This window comes from Leucopleurus acutus (assembly GCF_964270905.1).
Source record: "Leucopleurus acutus genome assembly, chromosome: 5".
Lineage (NCBI taxonomy): Eukaryota > Metazoa > Chordata > Mammalia > Artiodactyla > Delphinidae > Leucopleurus > Leucopleurus acutus.
Window position 1 is genome coordinate 104,857,503 of NC_139147.1, and position 27,594 is coordinate 104,885,096.

General features: G+C 46.7%; 1 protein-coding gene across 1 annotated transcript in view; it reads left to right on the top strand.

Moving 5' to 3' along the window:
- Positions 1-833: 833 nt before the first annotated feature.
- Positions 834-27,594, top strand: part of LOC309961784 (uncharacterized protein) — a gene marked incomplete at its 5' end in the record, with an annotated part of 37,573 nt that continues 10,812 nt past the window's right edge. Inside the window, 12 exons of the mRNA XM_082839276.1 lie at positions 834-901; positions 986-1,285; positions 10,592-10,623; positions 13,411-13,455; positions 19,377-19,418; positions 19,751-19,780; positions 23,225-23,269; positions 23,840-23,886; positions 23,983-24,032; positions 24,319-24,536; positions 24,650-24,900; positions 27,226-27,360. Coding sequence (XP_082695402.1) covers positions 834-901; positions 986-1,285; positions 10,592-10,623; positions 13,411-13,455; positions 19,377-19,418; positions 19,751-19,780; positions 23,225-23,269; positions 23,840-23,886; positions 23,983-24,032; positions 24,319-24,536; positions 24,650-24,900; positions 27,226-27,360 — 1,263 coding nt within the window. The remainder of the gene's footprint in view (positions 902-985; positions 1,286-10,591; positions 10,624-13,410; positions 13,456-19,376; positions 19,419-19,750; positions 19,781-23,224; positions 23,270-23,839; positions 23,887-23,982; positions 24,033-24,318; positions 24,537-24,649; positions 24,901-27,225; positions 27,361-27,594) is intronic.

A 27,594-nucleotide genomic window follows, 5' to 3' on the forward strand; every position in this document is an offset into this window, starting at 1 on the left:
ACCCACACTGCCAGCGCTGGACCTTTGAGTCACAGTGAGGCAGGTAAGGGGTGTTCTGGGGTGGAGACATTTGGAAGAATCTAAAAGACAGATATCCCTTCAAGCTGCAATGACCCATTTTCTTCCCCAGCTTCAGGCCTTACAATGAAGCCATTTCCATGAGGTCAAGGGTATGTCAGCCTGTGGAGAATTTCAGAAAGAGCAAAGAGGGGTCTACAAGGTAGAGGGCCTATCCCTGACTCTGCCTTGCTTCCTTCCTGCAGTAAAGGCATTCTGAGCACTTACAGGGAGTCAGACCTGGGCTAGATGCTGTGTGACACCCACCACCTCATGGAAAAGACAGACAAGCAAACAATCACGCTGAAAAACGGGGTAAAAGAAAACAGTGTACAGCGAGGATCACCGACAGTCTAAGCAGTGGTTCCCACACTTTCCTGAATATTGCAATCACCTGGATCTTTGAAAAATACGGATGACCGGATCCCACTGCACTAACGTAATCTGGGATACTACTCAGAGCGTCGCGATTTGAAAAACTCCCTGGGTGATTCAATGTGCAGCAAAGTTTGGGAGCCATTGGTTTAGTCCATCCATCCTTACAGTCTGGGGTGGGGTTGGGGTCACACAGCTGTTTTATCTTAGGAAGCTGTGGTCCCTCATCCCAGACACTTGTATTTAGGTACAAAATCTGAAAGAGAATTTCAGGGGGCTTACAGATCCTAAGAAGAGAATCTGGGAATTCCTTGTAGGGGCGGGCTGTCTCGTGAAAACCCCCCAGACACAGGAGTATCCAATCCCAATCAGAATGACATGAGCTCTCCGTCCCCTCCAGAATGGCGCTGCCCCTTGTCTTTCACAGAAGCCTCGGCTTAGTGTCACCAAACCTAGTTCGGGCATGGCGGTAAGCAGCTACCGACCGGCCGGTGTGCGCACGTGTGAGAGTGTGCACACGTGTCAGAGTGTGCACGCCGGCGTGCACGCGCAGGGCCGCCGGCGAGCGTGCGTTTCCGTTAGGGAGCCCGGGCGGCCTCCGGCTGCGGCTGCAGCAGCGCGCCCGGCGCCCCCTCCCGCCCAGTCCCCTCCCCCTGTGGCTCTCGCTCGCCCTCTTCACTCCCCCGGCAGCGTCGGCCGCCTCCGGGTGCGCAGGGCAGCGGTCGGCACGCGAACCCCTCCTGCAGGCGCCCCGGCGTCACTCGAGCGTCGAGCCCCGGGCGCGCGTGTCGTCCCCCCCGCCCCCCAGTCGCCGAGCGACGATGAGCCGAGGCGCGGGGGTCGCGGAGAGCAGGTGAGCGCAGCCGCGGGGCTGGGGGGGGGGGTTCGGAAGGAGAAAGGGAGAGCGGGGGTGGGGTGCGGCTGGACCCAACATCGCCGCGTGGAGAAGGGGCTTTGCGGTCTTTAGCACCCTTCACCGCAGGCTCTGCTTTTGCCCTTTCCCGGGTGGGGCGAGGGCTCCACTCCCGCCCCGGCATCCCCGCTCGGGCCGCACAAACAAAGCGCGCTTCGGCGGCGGCGCCTGCCCCGCGCGGGCACGGAGCATGGGGGAGGCGACGCGCCGTGCTTCCCGGATTCCGACCCCCTACCCCCGGCGGGGGGCCCGGGCGGTCGCACCTGGGTCGGGCGGGCGGCGGCGGGGTCGCGCGCAGGTGCTCGCGCGGAAGGCGGTGGCGCGCAGCTCGGAGGCCCAGGGCTCCCGGCCCGGAGGCGGGGCTACGGGCAGCGCTGCTGCCCCCTGTCGCCGCGGCTTCCCCACGCCCGATACCCGTCCCCAGGCGGGGGCGGCGGCGGCGGCGGCGGCGGCGGCAGGTGGGCCCGATTTGTTCACATACACCTGGCAGCGGGCGAGTGAGGAGGAGGGCAAGTCTCCCTGCGGCATCCCCTTTGCTCTCAGCGTGTGTGGACCGGCTCCCTTCCCGCCTCCGTGGCGACTCCCCGCCCCCGAGGCCCGGTTCTGCTGTCCTCCTGTGTCCTCAGCCCTTGAGCTTCAGCTCTCTGGAGTTCCTGCGCCCTCTGCACCTGGAGGAGGACTGGGGAGGTTTTACTGAACACCATCGGTGTTTTGGCCACCCGGCTTTCAAGTTGAGTTGAGAGCAGGATTATTTCCTTAATCCCTTTTTGCCCATACGTGGGACACCTCCGTGCCCGTCATCCCCTCAACGCCCCCATGGGGCCCTAACAATGTCTTGAGCACAGTAGGCGCGAGATCAACATTGCTTGAAGGATTTCTGCTATTCCTGTAAAGGCAGCCAATGCCTCTGTGTGTTATCAGCGTCCCACAGCCCTTTAAAAGCAGCCGCTTTTTACGTGGAAATGTCTATTAAGAGCTGGTTTGGGATGTTGTGGTCGAGTTCTCCAGGACTCACTGTCATCTGCAAAAGCAGGCTTTTAGTTGTAGTGTTTGGATGTAGTGTTTCAGCAGAAGACACGTGATGGCTTGTTTGTGAAATATATCCTTTAGGTAATCCTCTCATTGCAGTAAATACTTGCAGGAAGTCCAACCCAAAACAGTGCAGAAACGCTCGGCAAAGATTGAGACGCTGCAGAGAATTTACTTATGGGACAGTCCCTGACACAAAAAGAGTTTCTACAGGATCAGCTAGAGGAAGAAGAGAATGTGGAGGTTTAAAGTGTTCACGACTTCAGTTTTTCGTGGATCATTCATGGAACATTAGGCCCAGCTTCTCTCAGGAAGGAGGGAGGGATTTTTTGGTTTTGTTTTGTGTGTGTGTGTGTGTTTTCCTCATCTATTCTTTAAAACATTGTTGCAATCAGGAAGGCAGTCTTAGAAAAGTCTGTTGTGGATGGGTTTTGCTGTTGAATTTCTTGAAGTTAGCATGAATAAAACTACACTAGGACATAAACTGTGTCTGCTTGGAATATCAAAAACACTTCTTTAGAGGTGGTCAGTTAACAGCAAGACTTGTAAATGATTGTTAAAGAGAACTTTGAATCAAATGATGGCTAAAAGTAAAGTTTTGTTCCTCAAAAAAAAAGAGGAAGTGAATTGAAATACAGTGTGTGAAATTAGCACAGTTACTTACACAGAGCTAAGGAAACCTCTACCAGCCTTCCTAGTATTACTCTGAAATGTGGGCCCTCCCCACCACTTTCCCTGAAAACTTGTTAGTCCACCACCTGTGATCTTTCTGGCCTCTTCAGGGAGATTGTTGCTAATGTGTCGTTTAAACACTTCAGTGTGGTAACAAAGTCCATATAATTGTGTGTCAAACAAGGGGGAGGTGCAATTCTCAGTAAACTGTAAAGCACCCTACAGATGTTTGCTACAGTTAGTTGTAATTTGTAGTAGCTGCACAGTATGCCCCTCTGATACTTAGCCATTCCCACATTTTTGGCCATTTAAGCTGTTATTACTGATTTTTCAATATTAAGGAAGTCTCTGTTTTATATCTAATTACCACATTCTTTCTGTCATTTATTTGTCCAATGAACATTTTTTTTTTTTTTTAATAGTGCGAACTATATGCCAAACAGTGTGTTAGATGCTGGGGATGTGGAATCCTTGGCTGCACACGCCCACGCACAAACAGACACTCATACACACTCCTTGTTCCTTCAGTTCCCAGAGGTTATAAACGGCTTATAAACAAAGCACAGCAAAGCAGTGCAATAAAACCATTCATCTAGGTGTACATCAGACCTGGGCTCAGGGAGGGGAGTAGAGAAGGGATCCCTTCTACGGGGCTGAGTCATGGGAGTCACCCCACCCCATCCATCCCCAGTCAGGTGAGCTGTCCTTCTTGCCCACCCTGGGCACTTAGGATTTCTTTCTCTTCCTTCTTCTTCCTCTTCCTCCATCCCTCCTTGTCCCCTCACTGCCTGAAGTGTTCCAGCTGCCTCCGGTCTCCCTTAAGCCAGCTTAGTTCCAGCCCTTTTCCCTCTTGGCCCCACTTCCCTTTGGAGTACATTATGCAGAGATTTCATTGGCAGTTAGTTGCAAGGAGAAAGAAAGGAGTAAACCCCAAAACTGTTCCTCCTAATTCCTGCCACCCCACAGCAGCCGTTTGAGCTATATTCCCAATGCGGTCACCTCTTCCTTCCACCTAGGGTCATTCTCCATTCACGAACGTGGCCAGTAAAGCTCAAGTCCTATATAATACTTTTCCTTTCCCAAGATGCTGAAAACCCTTCCTTTGTGCGTATGTGTATACAGTCACACAGAAAACACAGCATCTTAAGTGCACAGCTTGATGAATTACCACAAAGTGAACACATCTGTGTAACCACCACCCAGGTCAAGAAATAGAATATAACACCCTAAAAGCCCCCCTTGTTTTCCTCTTACTTTCCTGTCCCTCCTCCCCAGAGGGACCAGAGATTGGTTTTGCTAGTTCGTAAACCTTATAAAAATAGAATCATACAGTATATACCCTTTTGTGTCTGGCTTCTTTTGCGACATTATGTTTGTGAGATTAATTCTCTCGGGTGTGTGTAAGCAGTTTTTCATTCTCATGGCTTACAGTTTTCCATTATATGATGATATCATATTTTATTCATCCATTCTCCTCTTGATGAACGCGGTAGTTTCCAGGTTTTGTCCTTTACCCCTTGGATGCCCAAAGACCTACCCATTTCACTATTATTTTTGCCTACTGGTGTGACTGAAAAAAGGAAGGGAGAGGGTAGATGAAGGAGCCAGCCTGGAGAGCCAGGCCTGTGGAATTTTTATCTTTGCTGGTACTAAGTGTTTTCTGAAGCATTGAAGCCTGTGCTCTCATTCAGGACCCTGAACACAAGAAAAAAGCTATGGGATGGCTTCCATCATGGTCGGGCGAGCTGATTGCAGTTGGTGGTCTTTGGGATGCTTAGAATAAAAGAAATTGAGTGATAATGGGAAACCAGCCTGGCTTGGGAAGTGTCCCCTGGGGGCACTGACAGCTGGCGGCTCGACCCTGACCCTCCCCCAGGGCCTGGTCCCAGAGGGCTTGCTACTCAGGAAGCCCCTCTGTCCTGGCCAGTGTGGAAGAGGCTGTGTAGTTGGCTTCCAGAGCTTGATTCTGAGTGAAGGCAGTTTCCTTGGAGTATGTTTTAAAGTTACCTAGCCTCTTGAGGGGTTTTTGTCATCTGGTACTACAACTTCTTTTCAGGGTGGTCTGGCTTTTGTGGTCTGGGGGACTGAGATTTTCTTTGGGGAAATGCTTGGGCCTTTTGGACTCAACACAGGCAGTGTCTGAGCCTGTAGAATGTCAGGGGGTCTCACAGGATCAGACATTCTCCATGAAAGATGCTGATGACAGCAGACCCCGCATTGGGACCCTGCACTGTTGACTTCCTCCTTTGCTCTCAAGCTTCAAATCTTCCCAAGGGGGAAATACGAAGACTGCTCAGTGGACTGAATGGTCGCCACTCAGCATCTGGGGTTGCCATCAGTTTGGTTACAGTTAGAGTTTCTCCACCTCCCTGTCTTTCCTCGTCTCCTACCTCTCTCCCCCTGAACACACTTGCTTTCCTCCTGTTCCCGGACCTTGATTCATTCCTTCCTGGCTCAGACAGAAGCTGTGCAACATTCTCTTGTCCATTCTTGCTTGTCCTTTGTGGCTGTTTAAATGTCACTTCCCCAGGAAGCCCTCTCCAGTTTTTCAATCTTAGACAAGCGCTCTCGAAGCACTTCCTGTCTCAGATACAAGAAGACAGTCTTTCCCATCAGGCTGATGTGTTCTTGAAGGCACAGACCCAGTTGCTTTGTTCAGTTATGCCTGGCACATAATCCATCCATGTTTGTTAAATGGATGAATTGATGGGCAAACCAAGAGGCATGAGACAAGTTGTGAGATTGTCTCTGCTTATAATTTGCTGTGTGATCTTGGGTGTTCATTAACTTCACCTCTCCTGGAGTCTACCTCCCCCTCTGTAAAATAATGCATCAAGCTGGAAGATCTTGTAGGCACCTTTCCGCTTCAGTTTTTTTCTGAGTCTAACAGTGAGAAGATCCTACCTGAGGCGTAGCATTCTTTGAAAATGCAGGCTGGCCTTAACATCCCGGTTTAAGTGGCCTTAGTTACACGCCCGTGTTCTTAGCATAAGAGCTCTGTCCTTCCCAGTTCATCATAGCTGCTCTGGGCTAAGACTATAGCTTATATTTGCTTTTATTTTGCTCTTCCCACATCATATACATTTATTTATTTCCTGATCTGTCTTCTCTTCCATTAGTGTGCCCCTTGGGGACAAGGTTCACGTGTCACGTGTTACTTTTATATCCCCTTCGCTTAGCACAGCACCTGTGAGTTAATTTCAGTTGATGAAAAGAGATCTGTATTGTAGAGGATATTACTTTCATTGAGATTATTCTCTGGAAAGTATAGCTATTTCATGATTATGCAGATTAACTCTAGTTTGTGACTAACATAAACTCTTTTCCACTTTCCTTAACCCATTTAACTTCTTCTGCCCTTTTTCCCAGAGGGTTGATAGGGGCTAAAAGAAGTAAAACACTAGTGGGTTTCATTCTGGTGAAAAGTTAAGAGGAGGATTTGGGGCTCATTATGGGTTTAATTATACCTACTAACTAAGGTCTCTGAGCCTTATTTCCTCATCTGTGAAACGGAGATGACACTAGTTCAGTATCAAGCACTAAAAAGGTTGTTGCAGTGAGCCCATCGATGGGCTTGGGGTCCTAGGCTTGGGTTCAGGCACACAGTAAATATTTTTTAAATATTAGTGAAAGAAAATAATTCGGTATTAGATTACATTCTTATCTTCACTCTAAGAATTGCTAAAGATCTTTAACTGGAGAATTATTACTTATCGAGTCAGATTTGAGTGAAATCCTTCTGGCATCTACTATCCACCTGTCAGGCTGGGAGTGGAGGTGGGAGAAAGGCTCCCTCAGGTTGGATTTTACTATGCTGAGATGCAGGGTTTTTCTCCTCCCGCTGAGGGAAAGGGGCCTGTATGAGACGGGGCCTGGGAGCTGATAGGCATGGGGCGGCATTGAAATTATACCTAGTCATCATGGTGGAGTCCCGATCAAAATGTAAGGAATTTTAAGTGATATTAAGTAAATGTCCAAGTCCCTTCCCTGCTGATCTCCAGCCCCTAAATTATACTGGGAACATTTGGAATGGGTGCTCTCTCTCCGTGGTTGCCGTGGTTTTCCTTTTAAAAAACCACATGGAAAAAGCAGAAAGGAAGAGGATGTGGGGAACTAGCTAGCATCCATGTAGTGTGTTAGGGAGAAGGGTTCTTCTGGTGTAAGGATTTAAACTGTGACATGACACATATTAACAGGAGAAAGTCACACAAAAATATAATAACAGGGACACACGGGAGATACCGAGGAAAACTTGAAAAAGGCCAAAGCCCTTACCTTAAATACCGTCCTCAGCTAAAGACGAAAGAGGATGTTAAGGGTGAGAAGAGTGAGTCCTGGGAGGTCACCAGGAAGAGCACGGTAAACACAGGTAAGGTTTGTGATGCACATTTAACTCACTGCCTTCTCCACTGATAAGATGCAGATTTGGACACCCATGAAGACAGCGATTTCCCTTACAAATGTAAATGTTTCTTACAGAGGGTAACTCCTGCTTGGTTTTCAATGTTTTTTCTCTTTGCCTGCTGTTTCCTAGAGAATAACCAACTTAAAATAATTAATATACCAAAGGGACATATTTTAGGGTAGCAAATTCCGCTGCTCTGTAAAGTGGCTGGGCCCCTGTGGGTCCCCTGGGGTTGCTCCCTCCACCCGGCTGTGACTCCTGGAGCTGCCCTGTGGGCGGGCTCCTCCCCCTCGGGGCCAAGTCTCCTCCCCCATAACTGTCGGGTGTTTTAGTACAGAGAGCTGGCCCTCTACCCTGCAGCCTCACTACATGGAGAAAATAAAGGTTTTCCATAAAGGTTTTCTGGTTTTTAGCAGACGTTCTGGTATCTAGACACATGTACATACATCTGGAAATAAAGATAAACAGCTGTAGAAAGGGGAATATGAAAGGGACAATTAAGAGAAAAACGCAATTTGTCATTGGGGACACAGAGTGGGTTTTAAGCAGACATTTTGTACAATAAGAACGGCTAGTTCTTATTCAATACAAGTTCTCATAATTATTTTTAAATTAAAAGGCACAATGACTGCATTATAAGAGGTATGAGTCTAGAGAAAAAAGATGCAGTGGTTAGCTTTTTCTTCTATGCATTTCATTGGGAACCATATTTTAGCCTTTCTTAGTGTCTTGAAGCATTTCCTAATTTCAGGTTTACCACCACTCTCTGACCTTTTGAGCTGGAGTTTAGGATTAAAAAATAAGAGGACTTAGGTCTGAAAATGAAAATACATGTTTTTCCTAGAAAATACCAAATACTTGGGAATGTTCACCAGAAAAAATCTTGATTCAAGGAGGTTTTCAAAATCTGGAGGCTCCTGACTAACTTGACTGAAGAAGAGAAAGGAAAGGGCAAGCAGTTGGTCTGCTGCTTTTGCTGTTTTCTTCCTCAGTCTACTTTCACTGCCAGGATTGGGGTTTGGGGTAAAGTGGTGGGGAGTGAAGGGAGACATGGTACCAGGCACCTATGGGGCTTTGAAGTCATAATGGCCTACCTAGGGTCAAGTGCTTCTTTTCTGTTTGTTAGCTGTGTGACCTCTAGGAAGTTAATGAACCTCTCTGAGCCTCAGTCCCTGCATTTGTAAAATGGCCTTCATAGGCTTATTGGGATGATTCAGTGAGAAAATGCAGAAAGATTTTACATCCCCATAAGTGCAAATAGCATCATTGTTGTTTTCTGCCTGCTTTTTCATTTATTCATCAAAGATTCTGATTCGGTGGGCCCCGAAAAAATGGTTTTTAGAAGGCACCCTTTAGAGTTCTAATGTCCTCAGTCTACACCTTGAGAAATGCTGTCCTTAAGGGATGAGGAACAGTTTGGGCATCAAGGGGGAGGGCAGGGCTGTCACGTACATGCACACACAACCCGAGGGGATACCCCAACATTGTAGTACATGTCCATGGAGCACACATAGTTGGGGTACCTGACCTGCAAGGCCACAGGCGGTGACCCTTTTGGGGGGAGGGTGCAGAGAGAGTGGTGTGCGTGTGTGTGTGTGTGTGTGTGTGTGTGCGTGTGCGTGCGTGCGTGTGCATGTGCGTGTGTGTTATGCAGGGTATGCTTGGGACACTGAAGAGCTTTCCCTCTGAGGGAGCACGCAGGGTGGGAGACGAGGCAGCAGGGTGGGGGTCCTTGTGTGCCATGCCAGTAGCTCAGGCTTTGGCCAGGAAGTGGTGAGAAGCCACAGAAGAGTCTAGGCAAAGACATGATTAGGTCATGCTGACGGTCACACGAGGGACGAACCAAGAGAATGAGCCAGTAATTGTGAGAGAATATAATCAACCAGCTGGGTGGGGAGAGAGCTTGAATGGAGGCGGAAACAGTTTGCATTGAGGAGGGGACAAATTTGAGAGATGTGTTGGAGGAGGCGGAGGAGGTTAGGAGGACACGGATTGTGCTGCTTGCTGAGAAAAAGGAGCTAGTGATGACCCGGAGGTTCCAGTTAGGTGACCTGGTGAGGTCAGGAGGAGCGGGTTTTCCTGGAGAGGGGAAGACAGAGATTAGTTAAGTGCTGACTGTAGTCCATTGAAAGTGCTGAATTGACCCTTGGGCCCTAGGCACCTGGGACTCTGGGAAGGGGCCTGGAAGGGGGCAAAGATTTAGGATCTGAAACCTTGGCGTGAAGGCGAGCAGGAGGCAGTGTGAGGAGGGTGCACTGATGTGATCCTGGGACACGGCGATCTAATCCCCAGGAGGCTGGGGCCTGGAGCCAGGAGATGGAGCACATGGAGACGGGAGAGGCCACTGAGGCACGGGAGGGGGGAGGGGGGAGCCTGTCATGTGCTTCATCTAAAGAGAGAGCAGTCACTAAGGACGGAGAGGGCCCACTGGGTCTGTCGGACAGGAGTCCTCGGTGGCTGTAGCTTGGGTGGTTTCGGTAACGTGGGAGACCAGAAGGCAGGTGGCTTTGATTCCGGGAGAGGGTGGGGAGTGGGAAGCGGAGACCGTGAGTTCTCGCGTGAGACCGGCACTAGCAGGGCAGAGGGAGCCCAGGAGGTGGTGAGGACGGAACGTCAGGTCAGGCGGGGGATGGACCGGTTAATTGAATGGGAGCTGTCCGAGCCCTTAATTCTCAGGCGTGCTGTGACTGAGGGAGGAGGCCAGAGAAGCAGGTAAGACCTGGGCAAGGGAGGGCGACTCAGGGAGCAGCTCTGGGAACCAGAAGGAGGGGCTGGGGGCCAGCGCGGGCTGGGCGGGGCAAGGAGGATGGATCGCTGGAAACGCGGCAGAGCAAGGGGCGTGGCAGGCACGGGGATGCCGTGCAGGGACCCGGTGCCGGGGTGCCGGGGTGCCGGGGTGTGAGCGGACAAGCTGGGCTTCAAGGGCATGCTCCATAAGCCCCGTCTATATCCTGTGGTTTGGAGTCAGGCCGTAATGGTAGGTGGGGAGTGAGAGGGGCCGGAAGAGCCTTGAGGAGGGAGAGAGTTCTTTCATCTGCAACATTTCTGCAGAAACATAGTATGATCATTTTGAAGACTCATAATTATTTTGTATAAAATTAGTATCCGTTTATAAAACTGGTTTTCTTTTCTTGTTCTAGTGATGATCACAGTGCCTCTTCAGAAGAAAAAGGTATGGAACTCTTATGTCAATGTTGAGTTATCGAAAACTTAACCTATACTGTGGAAATTTGCGTTTTTAGAAAATGATTTTTTTATTAATTTTATCTGTTGGCTGCAGTTTACATTCATGCATTCACCAACTTATAGAAATGTGTTAAAATAATCAACAGGTTAGGATGATGCGATAGTGACAATTTTTCAGAATTTTCTTTAAGATTATTTTTCAACAGATATTCCAAAAGAAAAAAGAAGTGTAAAGAACTTGGGCCTTTGTAGTTTTTATAACTTAAGAATAGAAAATAAGTGCTCTTACATCTCTCTCCTTTAAAACTCTGGCTCTAATGTTCTTTTTAACCTTATTTTAAATTCAATAAAGTAAGATTAGAGAAGTATTGTCAATTGAATTCTATAAATGTTCCATACACAATGACTAGATATTTTCTTTAATACTTGAGTGTTGTCGTCAATTTTAGATACTTAATAAAAATGACAACACACAATTCTATCCCTGAAAGTGGGTCAAACAAACATTTATTTATTTAAAAAATGTATTATTTATTTTTGGCTGCGTTGGGTCTTTTATGCTGCGTGCGGCTTTGTCTAGTTGCGCGAGTGGGGGCTACTCTTCGTTGCGGTGCACAGGCTTCTCATTGCAGTGGCTTCTCTTGTTGCGGAGCTCAGGCTCTAGGCGTGTGCGCTTCAGTAGTTGTGGCTCGCAGGCTCTAGAGCGCAGGCTCAGTAGTTGTGGCGCACGGGCTTAGTTGCTCCGTGGCATGTGGGATCTTCCCGGATCAGGGCTCGAACCCGTGTCCCGTGCGTTGGCAGGCGGATTCTTAACCACTGCGCCACCAGGGAAGCCCAATACTCCTTTATTAAAGGAAGGTCTTGGTCTAGGTTTGGGGGTTGCTGAGGGTCAAGTCCTCTCTTGGGCCTGTGCTGCTTGTTATGAAAGGCTGTAACCGGTGTGTGGGGATGTGTTTCTTGCTTTGGCTCCTTCTCTTTATCGTGTGCTGCATGGCTCCGAGTCCTGGAGGGTGGTTCCGAGGCCACTTTAGTTGTTGACCTGTGTCACTTGCCTGCATAGTGGCTTAGAAACTCCTCAGCTCATCGCTGGGCCACTGTCTTACTTTTGCAAGTTCCATATCCCTCCTGTGTTTCATTTTTCCAGTACAGAATAATAACCTGCCTGATAAAAGTATTCTGATTAAAATCTAATAACAGTTTCTGCAACATTTGGCTGCAATGTGTAGTGTATGGGGCTGTCGTGAATCTGTCAAGTGTAGGGTTGGATCTGGCCAGCTTTTCTGCTTCCTGGTGCTGACCTCAACCTCACCCGTCCCTCTCTTTGCTTTTGCCTGTTTCTGTCTGCTTGAGATGCCTCTCCCTTCCTGCACACTTAACCTTCCAGGCTTGTTTCAGCGCTACCAAGTTCAAGGACTTGTGCTGAATTCCGCACCTGCAGTGAGCGGTCTCAGTTTCTCTCTTGGACAAGCAGAATACGGGCCTTCCTTCGTTTTGTACTGTCCTGATTTCTTCATTTGTCTGTGCGTGGCTACTGCTTGCCCTCGCACAGGCTGTTTGCTGGAACATAGATTTTCTCCTAATGCTGCAGAGTGCCCATCACACGGTGGACACTAAATCAATGCTCATTAAATTGAAGGGACAGTAGTCTCTGCCCACACCCAGGGGAATTAGTCAACTGGGAATTAAGCCCCTGTTGTTCACCAGCCTGGCGTGGGTGAATGTTCCAGACAAACGAAATGGAAGAGTTGTCTGTTCCATGAGCAGGCTAATTGAGCATGGCGTAAATACAGACTAGGGACATGGTAGCTAAGGGGCAATCCTTCCCTACACAGAAATGCTCTTGCTCTGTTTAACATTGTTGGTAACTTCTGCAGCAGTTACCCCTTTTTCTCCTATACTATACTATCTCCATTCCCATGCATCCACGCTGGCTTAGGCTCTCATCACTTCATATCTGGATCTCTGCAGTGGCCTCTGTGTCAGGCTCTCTGGAGTCTAATGCATCCTGAGCGTCAGTACCCCCCAGTGTCCACCAACATCTTGGGGAACACGATGGCCCATTCCAGCTTGAAGCTGTCATGTAATTCTGCGTCTCCATGTTATTCCGCGTCTCCATGTCATTCCCTGTAGGAGAACCATCCCGCAAGGCCAGTTCTTCCTGACTGCATTCCAGGTCCTCCCTAGTCTGCTCACAACTTATCTGGCCAACTTTACATCCTCACCTCTAACCTATTTGTGTCATTTTACTAAATTGTTGACAGTTGTTTGCCTGAATTGACTGTTAACTGGGGAAGGACACTGATTCTTTGGTATAGTAACACCACTGTCTGCCCTTCAGTTACAAAATCTAAAACCAGGTGCTTTTTTTTCCTTTCTGGTGTCAAGTTACTTAATCACCAGGGATGTTTTTAGGGAGCTGCTGAGTTAATCAAACAAAGAAACAATGCCCTGTGGCATGAAATTGAGAGATTGCCAGGGATCCAACCAAATGTAATGATAAAGTTTGTTGGCTTTCTGTTTGCCCTCTATTGGAGAAGGCTTATGGTTTCTTGAGCTAAATCTTTTTTCCTTTGAGAATATGGCATTGTTTACCATTGGTAACTGGGCATTCATTTGACAGGCAAGGCTGCTTTGGCTCTAAAGAGGTGATTCAGTTTACGGAATTGGGTGCTTCTGTTATTTTTGGTTTAGCAGCTTTTATAAAAATGGACGTAATCTTCTATTTTATCCTTGTATTTATACTATTAAACTTTGTTTCTTTCTCAAAATTTAGATTGCCCCAGTCCCAACCTAGATACTTCAAAGGACTCTAAATCAGGTAAGGGATGTGATTAATATTGGTAAATGCCCAAATGAAATTTTTACAAAATAACCAATTCATAGCAAGATAAATTACCATTTATTTTTCTGTTTTACTTCAGACAATCTGAATGAAAGGTAGGGACTTTCATCTTTCTACTTGAAAGAGTTGAATGAATTTTAAACTTCCGTGATTACCTAGCCTAGTGAAATCAGTGACTTTATAAAGTTTGGTGATAAAGAGGTACTTAGTGAAACTGAGAATTTATCTGATGGGGCAGTCAGGCCATTTCCTAGATTGGCTCCACTAACCTAATAGAGGGTCCTCTGTGAGCCCAGCCAGGTGGTGGATACTTGGCTAGGGTAGTCCTGGGAGGCTTCCCTGAGGAGGTGATGGTCGACTTGAACTCTGAAGGATGAATTGAGGTAACGGGGCAAAGGTGGGGAAAAGAGTTGTCTTAGTTCAAAAGACTTGCAGGTGTAAAGGCCCTGATGTGGGAAAGTGCACAGTGCTTGTTTGCAGAGGCTGAAGAAGGTCAGATGACTGGAATCAGAGAGAGAGGGGAAAGGTGGCAGGGCCATAGTGTGTCTGCAGAGGCAGGCGGGGGCTAGATTACATAGGCCCTTTGGATTAAAAAAATCTGTTCTCCGGAGAAGATGTACAAATGGCCAATAAGACATAAAAGATGCTCAATATCATTTCAGGAAGATACAAATCAAAACCACAGCAAGATACCACTTCACACCCACAAGGATGGCTATAATGAAAAAGATAGTAGCAAGTGTTGTCAAGGATGTGGAGAAATTAAAACCCTCATATACCGCTGATGGGAATGTAAATTGTCACAGCCATCTGGGAAAACAGGTCATTCTCAAATAGCTAAACAAATTACCATTTGATCCAGCAATTTCTCTCCTCTGTGTATACCCAAGAGAAACTTGTGCATGAATGTTCACAGCGGCATCATTCATGATAGTCAAAAGTTGGAAGCAACCCAAACGTCCATCAGGTTTTAAATGCATAAACAAAATGTGGTATACCCGTCTGTATTACTTTGTTAGGACTGCTGTAACAAAATGCCACAGACTGGGGGGCTTAACCAACAGAAATGTATTGTCTCACAGTTCTGGGGGCTAGAAGTCTTTTTTTTTTTTTTGTGGTACGCGGCCCTCTCACTGTTGTGGCCTCTCCCGCTGCGGAGCACAGGCTCCGGACGCGCAGGCTCAGTGGCCATGGCTCACGGGCCCAGCCGCTCCGCGGCATGTGGGATCCTCCCAGACCGGGGCACGAACCCGTGTCCCCTGCATCAGCAGGTGGACTCTCAACCACTGCGCCACCAGGGAAGCCCTAGAAGTCTTGAGATCAAGATGTTGGCAGGATTGGTTCCTTCTGAGGACTTGGAGGGAAGATCTGTTCCAGATCTCTCTTGTTGGTTTGTAGATAGCCATCATCATGATCATACGATGTTCTTCCTATGATGTGTCTCTGTGTCTGAATTTCCCTTTTTTGTAAGGACACCAGTCATCCTGGATTAGGGCCTACCCTAATGATCTCATTTTACCTGAGGTAAATACCTCTATAAAGACTCTATCTCCAAATAAGGTCATAGTCTAAGGACTTCAAACATGAATTTTCTCTTGGGGTGGGGGGGAACACAATTCAATACACAACACCATATAATGGAATATTATTCAGCCATAAAAAAGAATAAAGTGCTGATACATACTATAACATGGTTGGACCTTGGAAACGGGCTCAGTGAGAAAAGCCAGGTACAAAAGCCTGTGTATTATGTAATTCCATTTATATGAAATGTCCAGAAGAGGCAAATCTATTCAGGCAGAAAATAGAGTATTGGTTGTCTAGGTCTGGGAGGAATGGGGAGGTTGGATAGTTAAAAGGTACAGGGGTTTTTTTTGGGTGATGAAAATGTAAAATTGATTGTCATGATAGATGTACAACTCTGTGAATATGCGAAAAGCCATTGAATTGTACATTTTGAGTGAATTGTATAGTATGCAAATTCGATCTCAATAAGGTCGTTATAGAAAAAAAAAAAGCTTATATCAGAAGAAAAATATCCAAAGCTTGTTGTCCAGAAAAAATCCACATGTTTTCTTGAAAAACTTAAGCTCAGTCACGTCCGTGCCCAGGGTCCTGCTTCCCGAACAGTTTGCTGGGACTGTGGTTTTTGCACACACGGCTTATTCCTGTGATTAGGTTTATGTGGAATAGAATATACTTCAGGACATACAAGTAGCAAAAGTTGTCCCTCTGATTTGTTTCCTTACCCTTGTCATTTCTGAGAACAGAGCCAACTGGCAATCTTGTTGCCAGATGGTAGAGTTTTTATTGTTATATCTGGAAAATTAAGTATATTTTCTCTTTTTCCTCAAGGTAACATTGTACGGGTTTGATGATTACATCGGCTATTTTTATGAGGTTTCCATGTTCCTAGTGACAAAAGGGGAACAGTACCTAAAGTTATGTGAAGTACCCTTTGGTTTTAATGTTAAATAAAAGAGGAGAACTATGGATTTGTAAGATATAACCAAAATGGAGATTAAAATGGGATTGTGCAAGGACAGCTCTCCCCCAGCTGTCTGAGAAAGGAGGAGAAAGTCCGCTGCTGGTGATAGTGTCCGAATCAAAAGATGAGAGTTGAAAGTGTGTACCCGCAGAGTATAGTCCAGCCAGTGGGTAACACAGATGGTCAGGTGAGTGAAGGGACAGACACCTCAGGCCAGAGTGGCCTGGAGCCTTCTCAGCTGGATGAAGGGAGGCTGGCCTTGTCAAGAAGCAGAGGGTGATTTTTGTAAACTGAGAGCAAAGCTGGTACGGGGTACAGGGCAGGGCAACGAGCCCCAGAGGGGAGACGGGAGTGACCCCTGACGTGGCCTTGGGCGTGGAGAGCAAGCGGGCTGTGCAGCCGCTGTTTCTCTCTAGGCTGAGAGTATGTGGAAGGGGCTGTGGCCTGCATCCCCCTGCTGTCTGCCCCGAAGTGTCCAACCCTCAGAGGGGAGAAAATGCACCGGCCTCTGGACCAGATAAGGCATGGGTCCTGCTCTTTCAGTTTGCCTGCTGTCACATTCCCTCTGCTCCCTTTCTCACCTTTCCCTCCTTTTATTATTTTTTAAAGTAAAGTTTATTTTTAAAAGCTTAGCGTTTTTTTAGTTGAATGCAGTGGATCAAAGGAAGGAGTATGGATTTTGTCCGCATCTAGGCTGGCGTTCTGAAGGGCAGCCGGGCGTGGCGAAGGTGGCACCCATCAGAATGAGAAGCTGGGAGAAGAGAAGCTCAGAGCTGAGGGTTGTTTGTGCACCAGCTTCCCTGAACAGGGAGCCTGCTGCCAGAGCTTTCACCTGCACAAATATGGGAAGGGTTTAGTGCTTGCAGTAGCAGGCTTGGACTGGCCTGTCACTGGAGTTTAGGAGTGAATGCGACCTATTAGTAACACTTATTAAGTGCCTACTGTGTGCGAGGCCCTGGGCTGGTCCCTCTTCGCAGACATCTTATTTAGTTCTCAAATCTGTGCCGTGAGGCAGAAAAATGGTCCTGGGGGCTTGGGCAGGCTCACAGGGCAGGGAGGCAGAAATAGAATCAGGAGTCCTTGGTCCAGAACCAGAGGGAAGGTGAGCTGAAGGGCTGGCCCCAGACTCCCTCTCCCAGGGACCTGGGGCAGAAGGTGGGCCTCACCTGGGACTGGTCCAGGCAGAATTACAGCCCTGCAGAGGTCCCAGACTGCCAGAGGGAACCGACAGAATAAAGAGGGGCCATGGTGGGGGCTGCTTGCTTCTTTAAGGCTGGGCAAAGCATTCGTTCATTCACACATTCATTCATTCATTGCGTATCTGTATAGGGATGCGTGCTGGGGAATCAAGGTGGTGAGACACAGCCTCAGTCCTCCAGGGCTCACAGACCAACAGCTAAGCAAGCAGGCACTGCTTGGCAATGGGGTAAATGTGACAGGATGGATCAGGAAAGAGGCAGGGCTCACCTACCTTGGTGGGGCAGAGGGAGACTGTCAGCAGAAGTGACACTGCGCTGGCTCTTAGTGGATACCTAGGAGCTCTGGAAGTGGGGTCCGGGGAAGGGATTTCCAGGCAATGGGATGGCATCTGTAAGGGCTTGGAGGAAGGAGTGGTAATCATCCTGGGGTACAGCTTGGGGAACGAGGAAGTGATTAAAATGGGTTGATTCTAGGCCAGTGGTTCTCAACCCTGGCTGCACACTGCAGTTATCTGGGGACCTTTAAAAAAAATACTGCTGTTCGAGCCCCATCCCAGAGTCCCAGGCATGGGTGTGTTTAGAAAGCTCCCTAGGTGATATCAGCGTGCAGCCAAGGTTGAGAACCACTGCTCTGTTCTTTCAGCCCTGGAAGACCAAGGCCATGTCCTATCACTTTGATTTCCCAGCACCTGTTTCAACACCTCACCCTCCCCTCAGGCATCCTCTCATGCAGGAGTCTGCCTCCTACTCCCCCCACCCCGCCCCATCCAATCAGTCTCCAGCTCCTGGGTGTTGAACTGCTGAAGTAACAAGAAGCGTGTTTGCAAGTGTAACAACACGGTTAAGAGGGCAAGTTCAGGCCAGACTGCTCAAGTTGAAATCTTAGCTCCAGGCTTCCTGGGCGGGGGATAAGGGGTAATGCCCTGGTGCTCCGTGGTGTTGCATAAGTCAGTTAACTGACCTCAGCTTACCTCATTTGGAAGTGAGAGTTAATGTGTAAATATACGTAAAGCTCTTACGTAAATATATATACATATGCAAAGTGAGTAAATACATGTAAATGAGTGAATACACATAAATGAGTAGGTATATGCACAGTGCCTGGCACATAGTGAACACTCCAGAAAGCTGCTCTTAGCTGCTGTATTATCGTCCTCATCTTTATTCTCAAATCTTTCCATTTCTCCATGGAACTATTGTCCGTCCTTGGCTTTGGTTGTCAGTAGTTGTGTGTAGGGAGGGAAGATTTGAGAATAACATGAATAGCTTTCCGTGTATTTGCTCAGGGCATCCTGAGCCTGCGTGGGGGGCGAAGCAGGACGGCAGTCGAGGGGAGGGAGTGGAGGGGGTGCACTGGGCTGAGCAGATTCTGCCCGGGCGCTCATCTGGGCAGCCAGGGGAGGCCCAGGGCGCGCCTGGAGGTGGAGGTCAGATCCAGATTTGGGAGTAGGTGGCCAGCCCTCTTGGGGCTCTTGAGGTGGAAAGAAGGCTGGAAGCGGGGAGTGTGGGTGGAGTGTGGAGCGGAGCAGAAGGCAAATGGAGGACACACGGAGAGGCAGGCGGAGAACCAGGACAGACGGGAGGGCTGTGCGGGCAGGACGGGGTGGTAGGGGTCTCGTCTACCCGTGGCAGTCATGGGTCTGGGGCTTAGTGGGCCTTTGGGGACATCAGGGAAAGGATTCCAAACTAGTTGTGGGAACAGAAGCCTGACTGCCGTGGATGGAGGCGCTGAGTTGGGCGTGAGAAAGAGGAGGGAGCGTTCTTGGGGACCGCTCTTTCCAGAAGTAGTTGAACACTATAGACTGTTTGACCTATGCTTCAGGGAAATGGCATTTACACTACAGTATTCTGCACTGTTGTGTCATTGAACTTTTTGCATGGAGCCTTCTAGACGTACGAGTGTGGGTCCAAGACAGGAGCAGCGAGAGCAGGTCAGGCTGGGTGGGACTTGGGTGACACCCAAATAAAGTGATTATTGCAGCCAGAGTGTGATTTGAGCTCATATTTAAGCCATTAAAGTATGTTTTATCCAGCTCCAAAGAAAGATAAGCCTTCTTTTCTGTAAACCACGCTAGTTTGGGACTTAGTGAGAATGGATGAAAAGAAGAAATTAGTTGAGTTTGGATCTGTTTTATTATATGTATAATTAAAAAAAAATAGTTCCTACTTTTATTCATTGTGTGCTTCTCCTGGCATATGCTTTTTTTAAGGTGAGGACAGCAGTTCTGAGAGCAGTTCTGAAAGTGAATCTGGTGAGTTATCTGTGTATGTGTTTCTTTAATTACAGAATTCTAGTTAAACATAGACACCTTTATTTTTATTTTAAAGTAATGCCCAGATCACTTACATTGCTTGAGGACATAATAATTACTAGTGTCTTTTTTGTGAAGTACTGAAAAAGTGCTCACATGGTAAATAATTGCTAGTTGGCAAGCAAAGTGGCAAAACAGGATGAGCTGAAAAAGAAAGACAGGAAATGGTTGCTATTGGTGAGAGGCAAACATTTTACCTATTCTCCCGTTAGCCTGTGTTTTTTCTTAGTTGTTGTATGAATCTGATTTAGACCTTTTTTTTTTTTTGGTAGATAATGAGACGCCAAAACCAGAAAAAACAAGTGAGTATATCCTTCCTTCCTCTGACTTTCTTTCTTGTTGTTGAAAGGAAGAAAGACGGATAGGCTTTGAGATTTTTAAGTTGCAAGTTGCTTGTTCGTGATCTTTTCCTGTGTAAAATTGGGTTCAACGTTGGGAAACGAATAAGCATTTTGAAAATTTGAGCTCAGTAGACTTGGAATACAAGGGATGTGTTCCTGGTCTGCACTGATGCCAAGACTCTGCGTGTGTGGTTCTGCCCTCACGGTTCCCAAAGGAGAAGAGATTGAGGGACTGGCTGAAATCTGCATTGTCGCCGCAGTGGCCTTGGCTTCCTTCCGAGGTGGTCGCCGCCCACAGTTTATCGCAGAGTAAACTGTTTGCTGCTGAAAATGTTGTACATTTGTGGTTTAAAGTTTCTGGCTTGCTCTTCTGGCTGTTTGTGAACAACTTGGGTATGAAACCACTGTAAAGACGTAGATTCTAAATATAAAATTTGGTTTTGATCTAAAGTTTTGTGAAAGACTTAGGAAAAAAATGTTGCATGACTAAGCTTATATTCTAACTGATTTTATTTTACTGCAGGATTTTTTTCCCCCAGTTCTTAGAATATAATCTGCTTATGAACACAAATACTATAGCATGGCAGTCAGAGGGCTCCTTTGTAATATTTTTAAATTAATGAAGTCTCTTCACTCAGAAGTCCTTCTGTCTTTAATCTAATTCTCTCTGCGGTTTCCCAGCGGAGAACCCGTGAAGGTAATTGTAAGCTCCTTGCAATCACGTTATGTATTGATAAGAACCTGTAATTATTTCTGTATCACACTCGTGGAGTGGATGTCACATTCTGATACCCATAAGGAAAGAATGTGTACCAGCCCTCCTACTTCCAATCCCCTTTATACATTGTAAGGACTATTTCATCCTGCAAAATGCAGTCAGAAGTCTAGCCTCCAGCAGATCGGATTAGGGTAGAAGTGAAGTCAGAAAGCTGTGTATTGGGATCCGGTCTTTGTTGTCCCTGGTTAATAATTGAGTAAATGGCCACAGGGACACAGAGTCCAGAGGCAGGGCCCTCAGGGTCCTGGAAGCCAGGCCTGGACCAGGTTCTCACCAGGGTGGCAACCAGGTGGAAGACATTTGAGTCAGAGAGGCTCGAGATAGGCTGATGTTTGGGTGGGAGGGTACAGTCAGTGCGGTCAGACAGGGCATGTGTGGGTCAGGGAGCTGCTGGACCTGGCCCTTGGCCAAATTAGACTCCTGGATGTCTTTGGCACTGAAAGTGGGTGGGCTGAAGATGCTTGTCTCTGGAGCCCCGAGGCTATCCACGGGACCCTGCCCTCCCCCAAGTTTATTCTCTTTGTTAAAAGACCTTTTATCCTCCACCCTGGGGGGAGAAATCAAAGAGACCCCCCCCAACCCCATTCACCTCCATTCTCAGGTCAGGTGGAAGGACCGGGCAGGCTGCCCTGGGAGGCTTACTTTTCTGTGGGCTGGCTGGTGATGCAGGCCCACCCATCATCCTCATGATCGGATATGCCTTCCACTCACAGGCATGAGCTCTGAGGTCACCTGTGTCGTGGGGATTAAAGAGAAGCTGTGGTTTATGTGTTGGAGAGAATTGCATCAATTTCTCTACTTTGGCTGGGAGGACCTGGTGGAAGACTTAGTTTGCTGGGTGGTTAGGATTCTCTAACCTCTTTTCTTTTCTCTGCTCCCAAGGCAGATAGGTAGAAACAAAAACATGGGATGTGGATGAAAGGCAGTGTAGATCAGCAGTCCCCAACCTTTTTGGCACCAGGGACCAGTTTCATGGAAGACGGTTTTTCCGTGGACCCGGGTCAGGGGGGTGTGGATATGGCTCAGGCGGTAATGCAAGTGATGGGGACGGTGATGGGGAGCCCCAGAGGAAGCTTCACTCGCTCGCCCGCCACTCACCTCCTGCTGTGAGGCCTGGTTCCTAACAGGAACCAGGGGTTGGGGACCCTGGGTATAGATGATAGCCGCTAAATAATTTAGAATTTTATGATGCTTTTTAGGATAGTGGCTGTGGAAATATGATTGAAGAATTTTGTGGTGCAGGACTTAGGTCAGTATTTAAGAACCTTTGGATCTATAGTATTCTGAGTCCAGAATTCTGAATACTTTTAGTCTCTAGTTTCTATTTCATCTTAATGCTGTTTCTTAAAGCTGGTTCTGTCTTGCACCTCCTGGTTCCTGTATAATGAATGCCCTGATAGCAAGCAGCTTGTGTGGCCAGGGCTGGAGCAGCATCCTGGGGAGAGTCCACACCTTCTGGTCATTGGTGGTGGCCTAGGACCTTCCACATGTGGTGAAGATGCCTGTCTTACCCGTGGGCTCACCCTTCCAAAGCTTGTTCAGATCTTTAAACTATAAAACCAAGCATTCAACATATTAGGTCTTACCCCAAGTGAAGAGTTATTGTCTACTTTAGAATTCTTTAATTTTTTAATGAGTTCCACCCATTGCCCTAGCAAAATAATAGTTAATAACAGTTAGCTAGCACTCACTGAGTGCTTGCCGAGTGCCAGGTGCAATACCTACCTGTAATTTTATTTTCTATCTTTCTGGGGGTGGTATTATGTTAATCCTCATTTAACAGATGAGGAAAGTAATGGACAGAGAGATTTAGTGCATAACTAGAGTACCTAAGCTCATGCAACTAGTGGCCGGTGTAGATAATAGGAAAATTCACCACTGTTCCCTTTCATAATACATTTTTGTATTCTGGAATTCTAGTCAATCAGAATGTGAGCACTTACTAGGCCCTGGGGTTACAGTCCTCATGAGGCTTACATTCTAGTGGGGAGAGAGACAGGAAGCAGAAACACTGAACTGTATAGTGTGCAAGGTGGCAGGCAGTGCCCTGAAGAAAATGAAGGGGGAAGAGAGGTGTCAGGCAGGCCCTGCTTTGGTCGGGGTGGGGGCATCAAGAAAGCCTCTCTGATAAGGCGACATTTGAACAGAGACTGCAAGGATGTAATGGAGTGAGCAGCGTGAATATTTGTTCTAGGAGACAGTAAGTGCAAAGGCCCTGAGGCAGGAGCGTGCTTTGGTGTGGAGAGTGGCACGGAGTGACTGGAGGGCAGTAAGCGTGGGGAGGCTGATAGAAGCTGAAAGTAGTGGGGAGCCAATGGAAGGAGTCTACATGCTAAATCGGAGACGCTTACAAGACAGTTCCAGTTTAAGTATGCCTAAAATCAGACGTCAACTCCTCTCTTACTTCCAAGCTTATCTCGAGCTCTGTACTAGCCTGAAGGGCTGATGCCAGTCAAGCCCTACCTTGGGGATAATGACTCCAGCTTAGTTCCCGACTCCTGGCCACCGTGAAGGGCTCTTCACTGGGGGCTGCGGCTGTCCAGCTGAGACGCTGGCCTAGGTGAGGAGTAACTAGTGAAGAGCTCGTTCATGACCACCGGTGCCTCGGTCCCTTCTTGTCTCCACAGATGGGGAGCTAAGAGAATCTTCCACCGAGGAAGCGTCTAATCAGGGTAAGAGCGAGGCAGTGCCCTTGCCCTCTCGTTTTCTCTAATTCATCCCGTTCTCCCTGTGCCTGTGGTGTGAGAGGAGGATTCTGAGAGAGCTGTTGCTTCTGTGCCAGAAGATCAGCTAAAGACTTAATGTGCCAAAACGGGGTGCATGGAAACTTAAGAGTCGCTTTCAAGGTCGTTTTCATGCCTTTAGACCTACAGCGGGACTCACAGGCATGATGCATCATGTGGCACTGAATCCACTCGCGGAGATGTTGAATGTATGTTTAAAGCTCCTGTTGGTTGTGACGCTGGAGATGAGGGTTTGAGTGATTTACGCTGTGACTGACTTACGCCAATACATGTGTGACCATATCTTTTACAGTTGAAGAATGGGAGGGTAAAGAATTGCCCACAGATCATTTTAATTCAGGTGTGAACTGATGTTTTCCAAAATAGTCGCATTATTGCTGAGGGACCTGTACCTTTGAATTTTGTAATCTGGTCATATCTTATATATTTATTAAAACAATTTTTGTCTGAAAATGCTGGTCACATTCCTATAAGCAAAACTTTTTCTCTGTCATTTAGAATTTAATGAAATCCAATCTCACTGTGAACACTGTAATGCTGAAAATGTAAGTATCTTTTAATTATGAAGGGATGATTCTTTAATTTGCTTTATTTAAGAAAACAGCATTTACTTATAGGTTATATATGTGCTTTTCCTCCAGAAACACAATGAACTAGTGACCCCCAGGCTCCTTTCCCGGGGACAGTTTTTGTAAGTAATTGTGAATGCAGAAGACATATCTTCAGTAATTTAACTTTCTACATAATTATAACCCCAAGTAGGGGATACACAAAAAGCATAACTAACTTTACACATTTTATGTAATTACTTGGATTGTTTTCTTTGATAATCGTGCTGCTTCAAAATGTTATAGCGTTCCCTTAGTGCTTTTGAGTGAAATTAAAAACAAAAAATGAATTGAAAAAAAATAATTTTCAGAGGTCTTCTCCTAACCAAACATCAGGACTAAACAGGTGTTCTTATCTATCCAATGCAGACTGAAGGTGGACACAGAGGGAACTTACCAGTGCATGGAGACTGGTCTGATATTTGAGGTTAACAGAAAAGTTGACATCAAGTATTGCGTCCTGTCCTGGAGCAAATACGCGGACCTGGTTGTGAAGCCCTGGGTTGTCGGTGGACCCTTGTTTGATGTTAAATGTGACCCAACCTGCCTTACCTCCATTCATTTTCCACATTCCCTCTGCTTGGGTCGTAAGTACTCGTTTGCTAAAAGTTTAGTTGGTGTGTGCGTGTGCACATGTGTGAGAGTATGTGTGCAACCCATACAATACCTGGAGTACTGATTCACCTTCATGTGTTAACAGACTGCGATGCCAACATGACGTTCAAAGTCTTACATGTTAAAAGTACTGGGGCCTCGTTAGAATATACTGTGGACCATTCTGCAACCCATGTCAAATGGCACGTGAGCTCTCTTTCTCCTGTGGGACCCGTTATTCAAAGCGAAGAAACAGTATTCCACCACGGGGCTGTGATCCTGTACAAAGCCATCGATCATAACCCATCCTTGTCTTTTCGAGTGTACATAGCAACCAATAATGAGTCCTTCATCAAGGTAAATCAATGAAAGGGAATACTAAGTGTCGAATACTTTGTGTTCAGACTTTACATGACATCTGGGTGGGTCCCGTCCCTGTTGACTTAAGCGTCACCCACAGCGGGTCTGATTTGGTGCTCGCCCACAGAGGTCATCAGGTCAGTGCCTAGGTGCGTGCCAGGTCCTCAGATCCATGGAGTACAGGTGTTTATACATGTAAACAGTGTCGTGAAGATAAGAGATAGGAAAATAGCGCTCCAGAGGTGGGGATGGCACAGACAGGCAGGCCTGGCCTTGGAGAGGGTTGCCTGGTGGGCAGCCTAGGCCATCTGTTCTCTACTCCTTGCTGCTCAGCATGTGGTCTGGGGACCAGGGGACCAGGGGACATGGAGACCAGCAGTGGCTGGCTGACATTAGCAGGGAGTTCGTTAAAATGCAAAGTCTCAACCCCACCCAGACCTGCAGACTCAGAGCCTGCACTGGTCCACATTCCCAGGTGATTGGGACGTTAGAGTTGGAGAAGCACCTGCTCTGGACACACTGGGGAGCCGTTTCAGGTCTTTGGGTCAAGTGTAGGGCGACTGAAGGTTTCTCCTTGGCCTAAAGCTCCGTCAGTAAGATGGATCTCTTAGGGTAACTCATTCCAGAGCAATTTTTTGGATAAAAATTGACCTTGGGTTCAACATTCTGGGTTCAATGTTCATGAAGCACTGGAGACTGGTCTGATATTTGAGGTTAACAGAAAAGTTGACATCAAGTATTGCGTAGCATGGCCTGAGGGGACGGGTGTGGATATTCATAATGGAACCGGTTTTCCAGAACACAGAATAAGGCCATGATGTTTAGCCTATTTTCTGCACTGTAGCTATAACAGAGAATTGAATCTCCTTTTGTAGGCTGACTCACTGTCAATACAGTTATAATGACTTAGAGGCGGATGGAGCACTGAAATATAGTAGATAAAGCAGTGACTCAAAATTATACTTTCAGATTCAAAATTAGGGTTTAACAGAATTGGAAAAAAATAAGCATTAGAGCTATAATAAAGTGTACTAATTTATGAGTTATAATTTGAGTTATAGAATTTATATCAAACTACCTACTCCCAGTGGTTTTAGGTTGTAATATTTCCATGCTTTAAAATATTATACTGATTTTAATTAGCAATATGTATTAAAGTATAAAAACTTGATTAAGTAATAGGTTCTTAGTTTCCTCCTAAGCAAGTCGAATATGCTTCCTGTAGTCTCCTTAAAGATAATACTTTCCGTTGGGAAAATAGTCTTTAAAATGGTATAAAAATAATCACATCTAAAGTATAATTAGTATAGCACAGGGCACTCTGCTCAGTGTTATGTGGCAGCCTGGACGGGAGGGAGTCTGAGGGAGAATGGATACATGTATATGTATGGCTGAGTCGCTTTGCTGTGCACCTGAAACTTTCACAACATTGTTAATCGGCTATACTCCAATATAAAATAAAAAGTTAAAAAAATGTATAATTAGCATTAGATTTGGAATAAGTACTATTATCTGATGAACTTTATATTTTTTTAAAGTAAAATCAATTAATTAAAAGAGCGTTATTCCACACTTCCTGGGAAGCTGGGGTAGGGAGCTGATTGTATCAGCAAATGTAGAGAAGGATGCCACCAGAACAATGGAGAGTGTGGCATACATAAGGCAGGATGTCCTTCCTGGCTGATGTTTTATTTTTGCACCTTTCTTCTTGGGTTGATGTTTTTCCTATGTAGGAAAAGGTTTCCTTGAACTCTGCCTCAGGAAACCTAAATTTCATGTTCAGCTGTACAGCTGCTTTACCAAGGGAGCTTGGGCCAAAGGTTACATTAACCTCTTGGGGGCATTCGAACATTACATGTAAAGTCAGTGTCCCCTCTAGGGCCATGTCAAAGGGATAGTTGTGAAAATAAGGATGGAAACAAACTCTGAGTAGGCTGGAACCATGTACAGTAAAAGAGTTGCTTTCTGTTCACACGATGGGCATGTAGTTAGTAATACAAATGTGTAATGCTAGTGCTAATTTAATTTTCTCAGATTCTTCAGAAGCAGATTTTTTGGTGACACACAGGGTATAAGTGTTGCTTTTGGCTGTAGTGCTTTCGCAGGAAGATGTTTGGTGATCTGGGTGCCGGAAGTGCAGATCACAGGCGACTCAGCCTCTGTGGCTTTTTTCCCTTGTGAGCACTGTGAAAGCTACTCTCCCGCTGTCGTTCTGTAGGAGGAAGTGAAGATAATGCAGCTGGCACATGCACAGCCTGGCTCTTAGGTCTCTGACAGTTGTTGCTGATGGATTTCGAAACCAAAACCTATTTCCTCCTTCAGGATATTTCCAAGTCTGTAAAGCACTCCTCTAAGAAATTCATGAAAATCGACAAGCCTCCCGTTTGCCAGAAGTTGTTGCAGAATGGGAAGAAGTACAGGCTGATCAGTGATCCAGAAGCTGAAATCACCCCCGAGGTAGGTATTTTAAAAACCACCTTGGAGTAGTAGCAAGGATGTATATTTCTTAGATACGGTGTTTTGAAGATATTCAAAATAATGCATTTTGTTTTCCTTTTTTATTTCCCAGTTTCTAAGAAGGCAGTTGTTTTGCTAAACTTGTTGTTTATTCCAAAAATGCAGTTGAATTTCAGGATTTATCTGCAGTCATTGGAAAAATAGACTATCCAATCTCTTGCCCTTTAAAAAGGT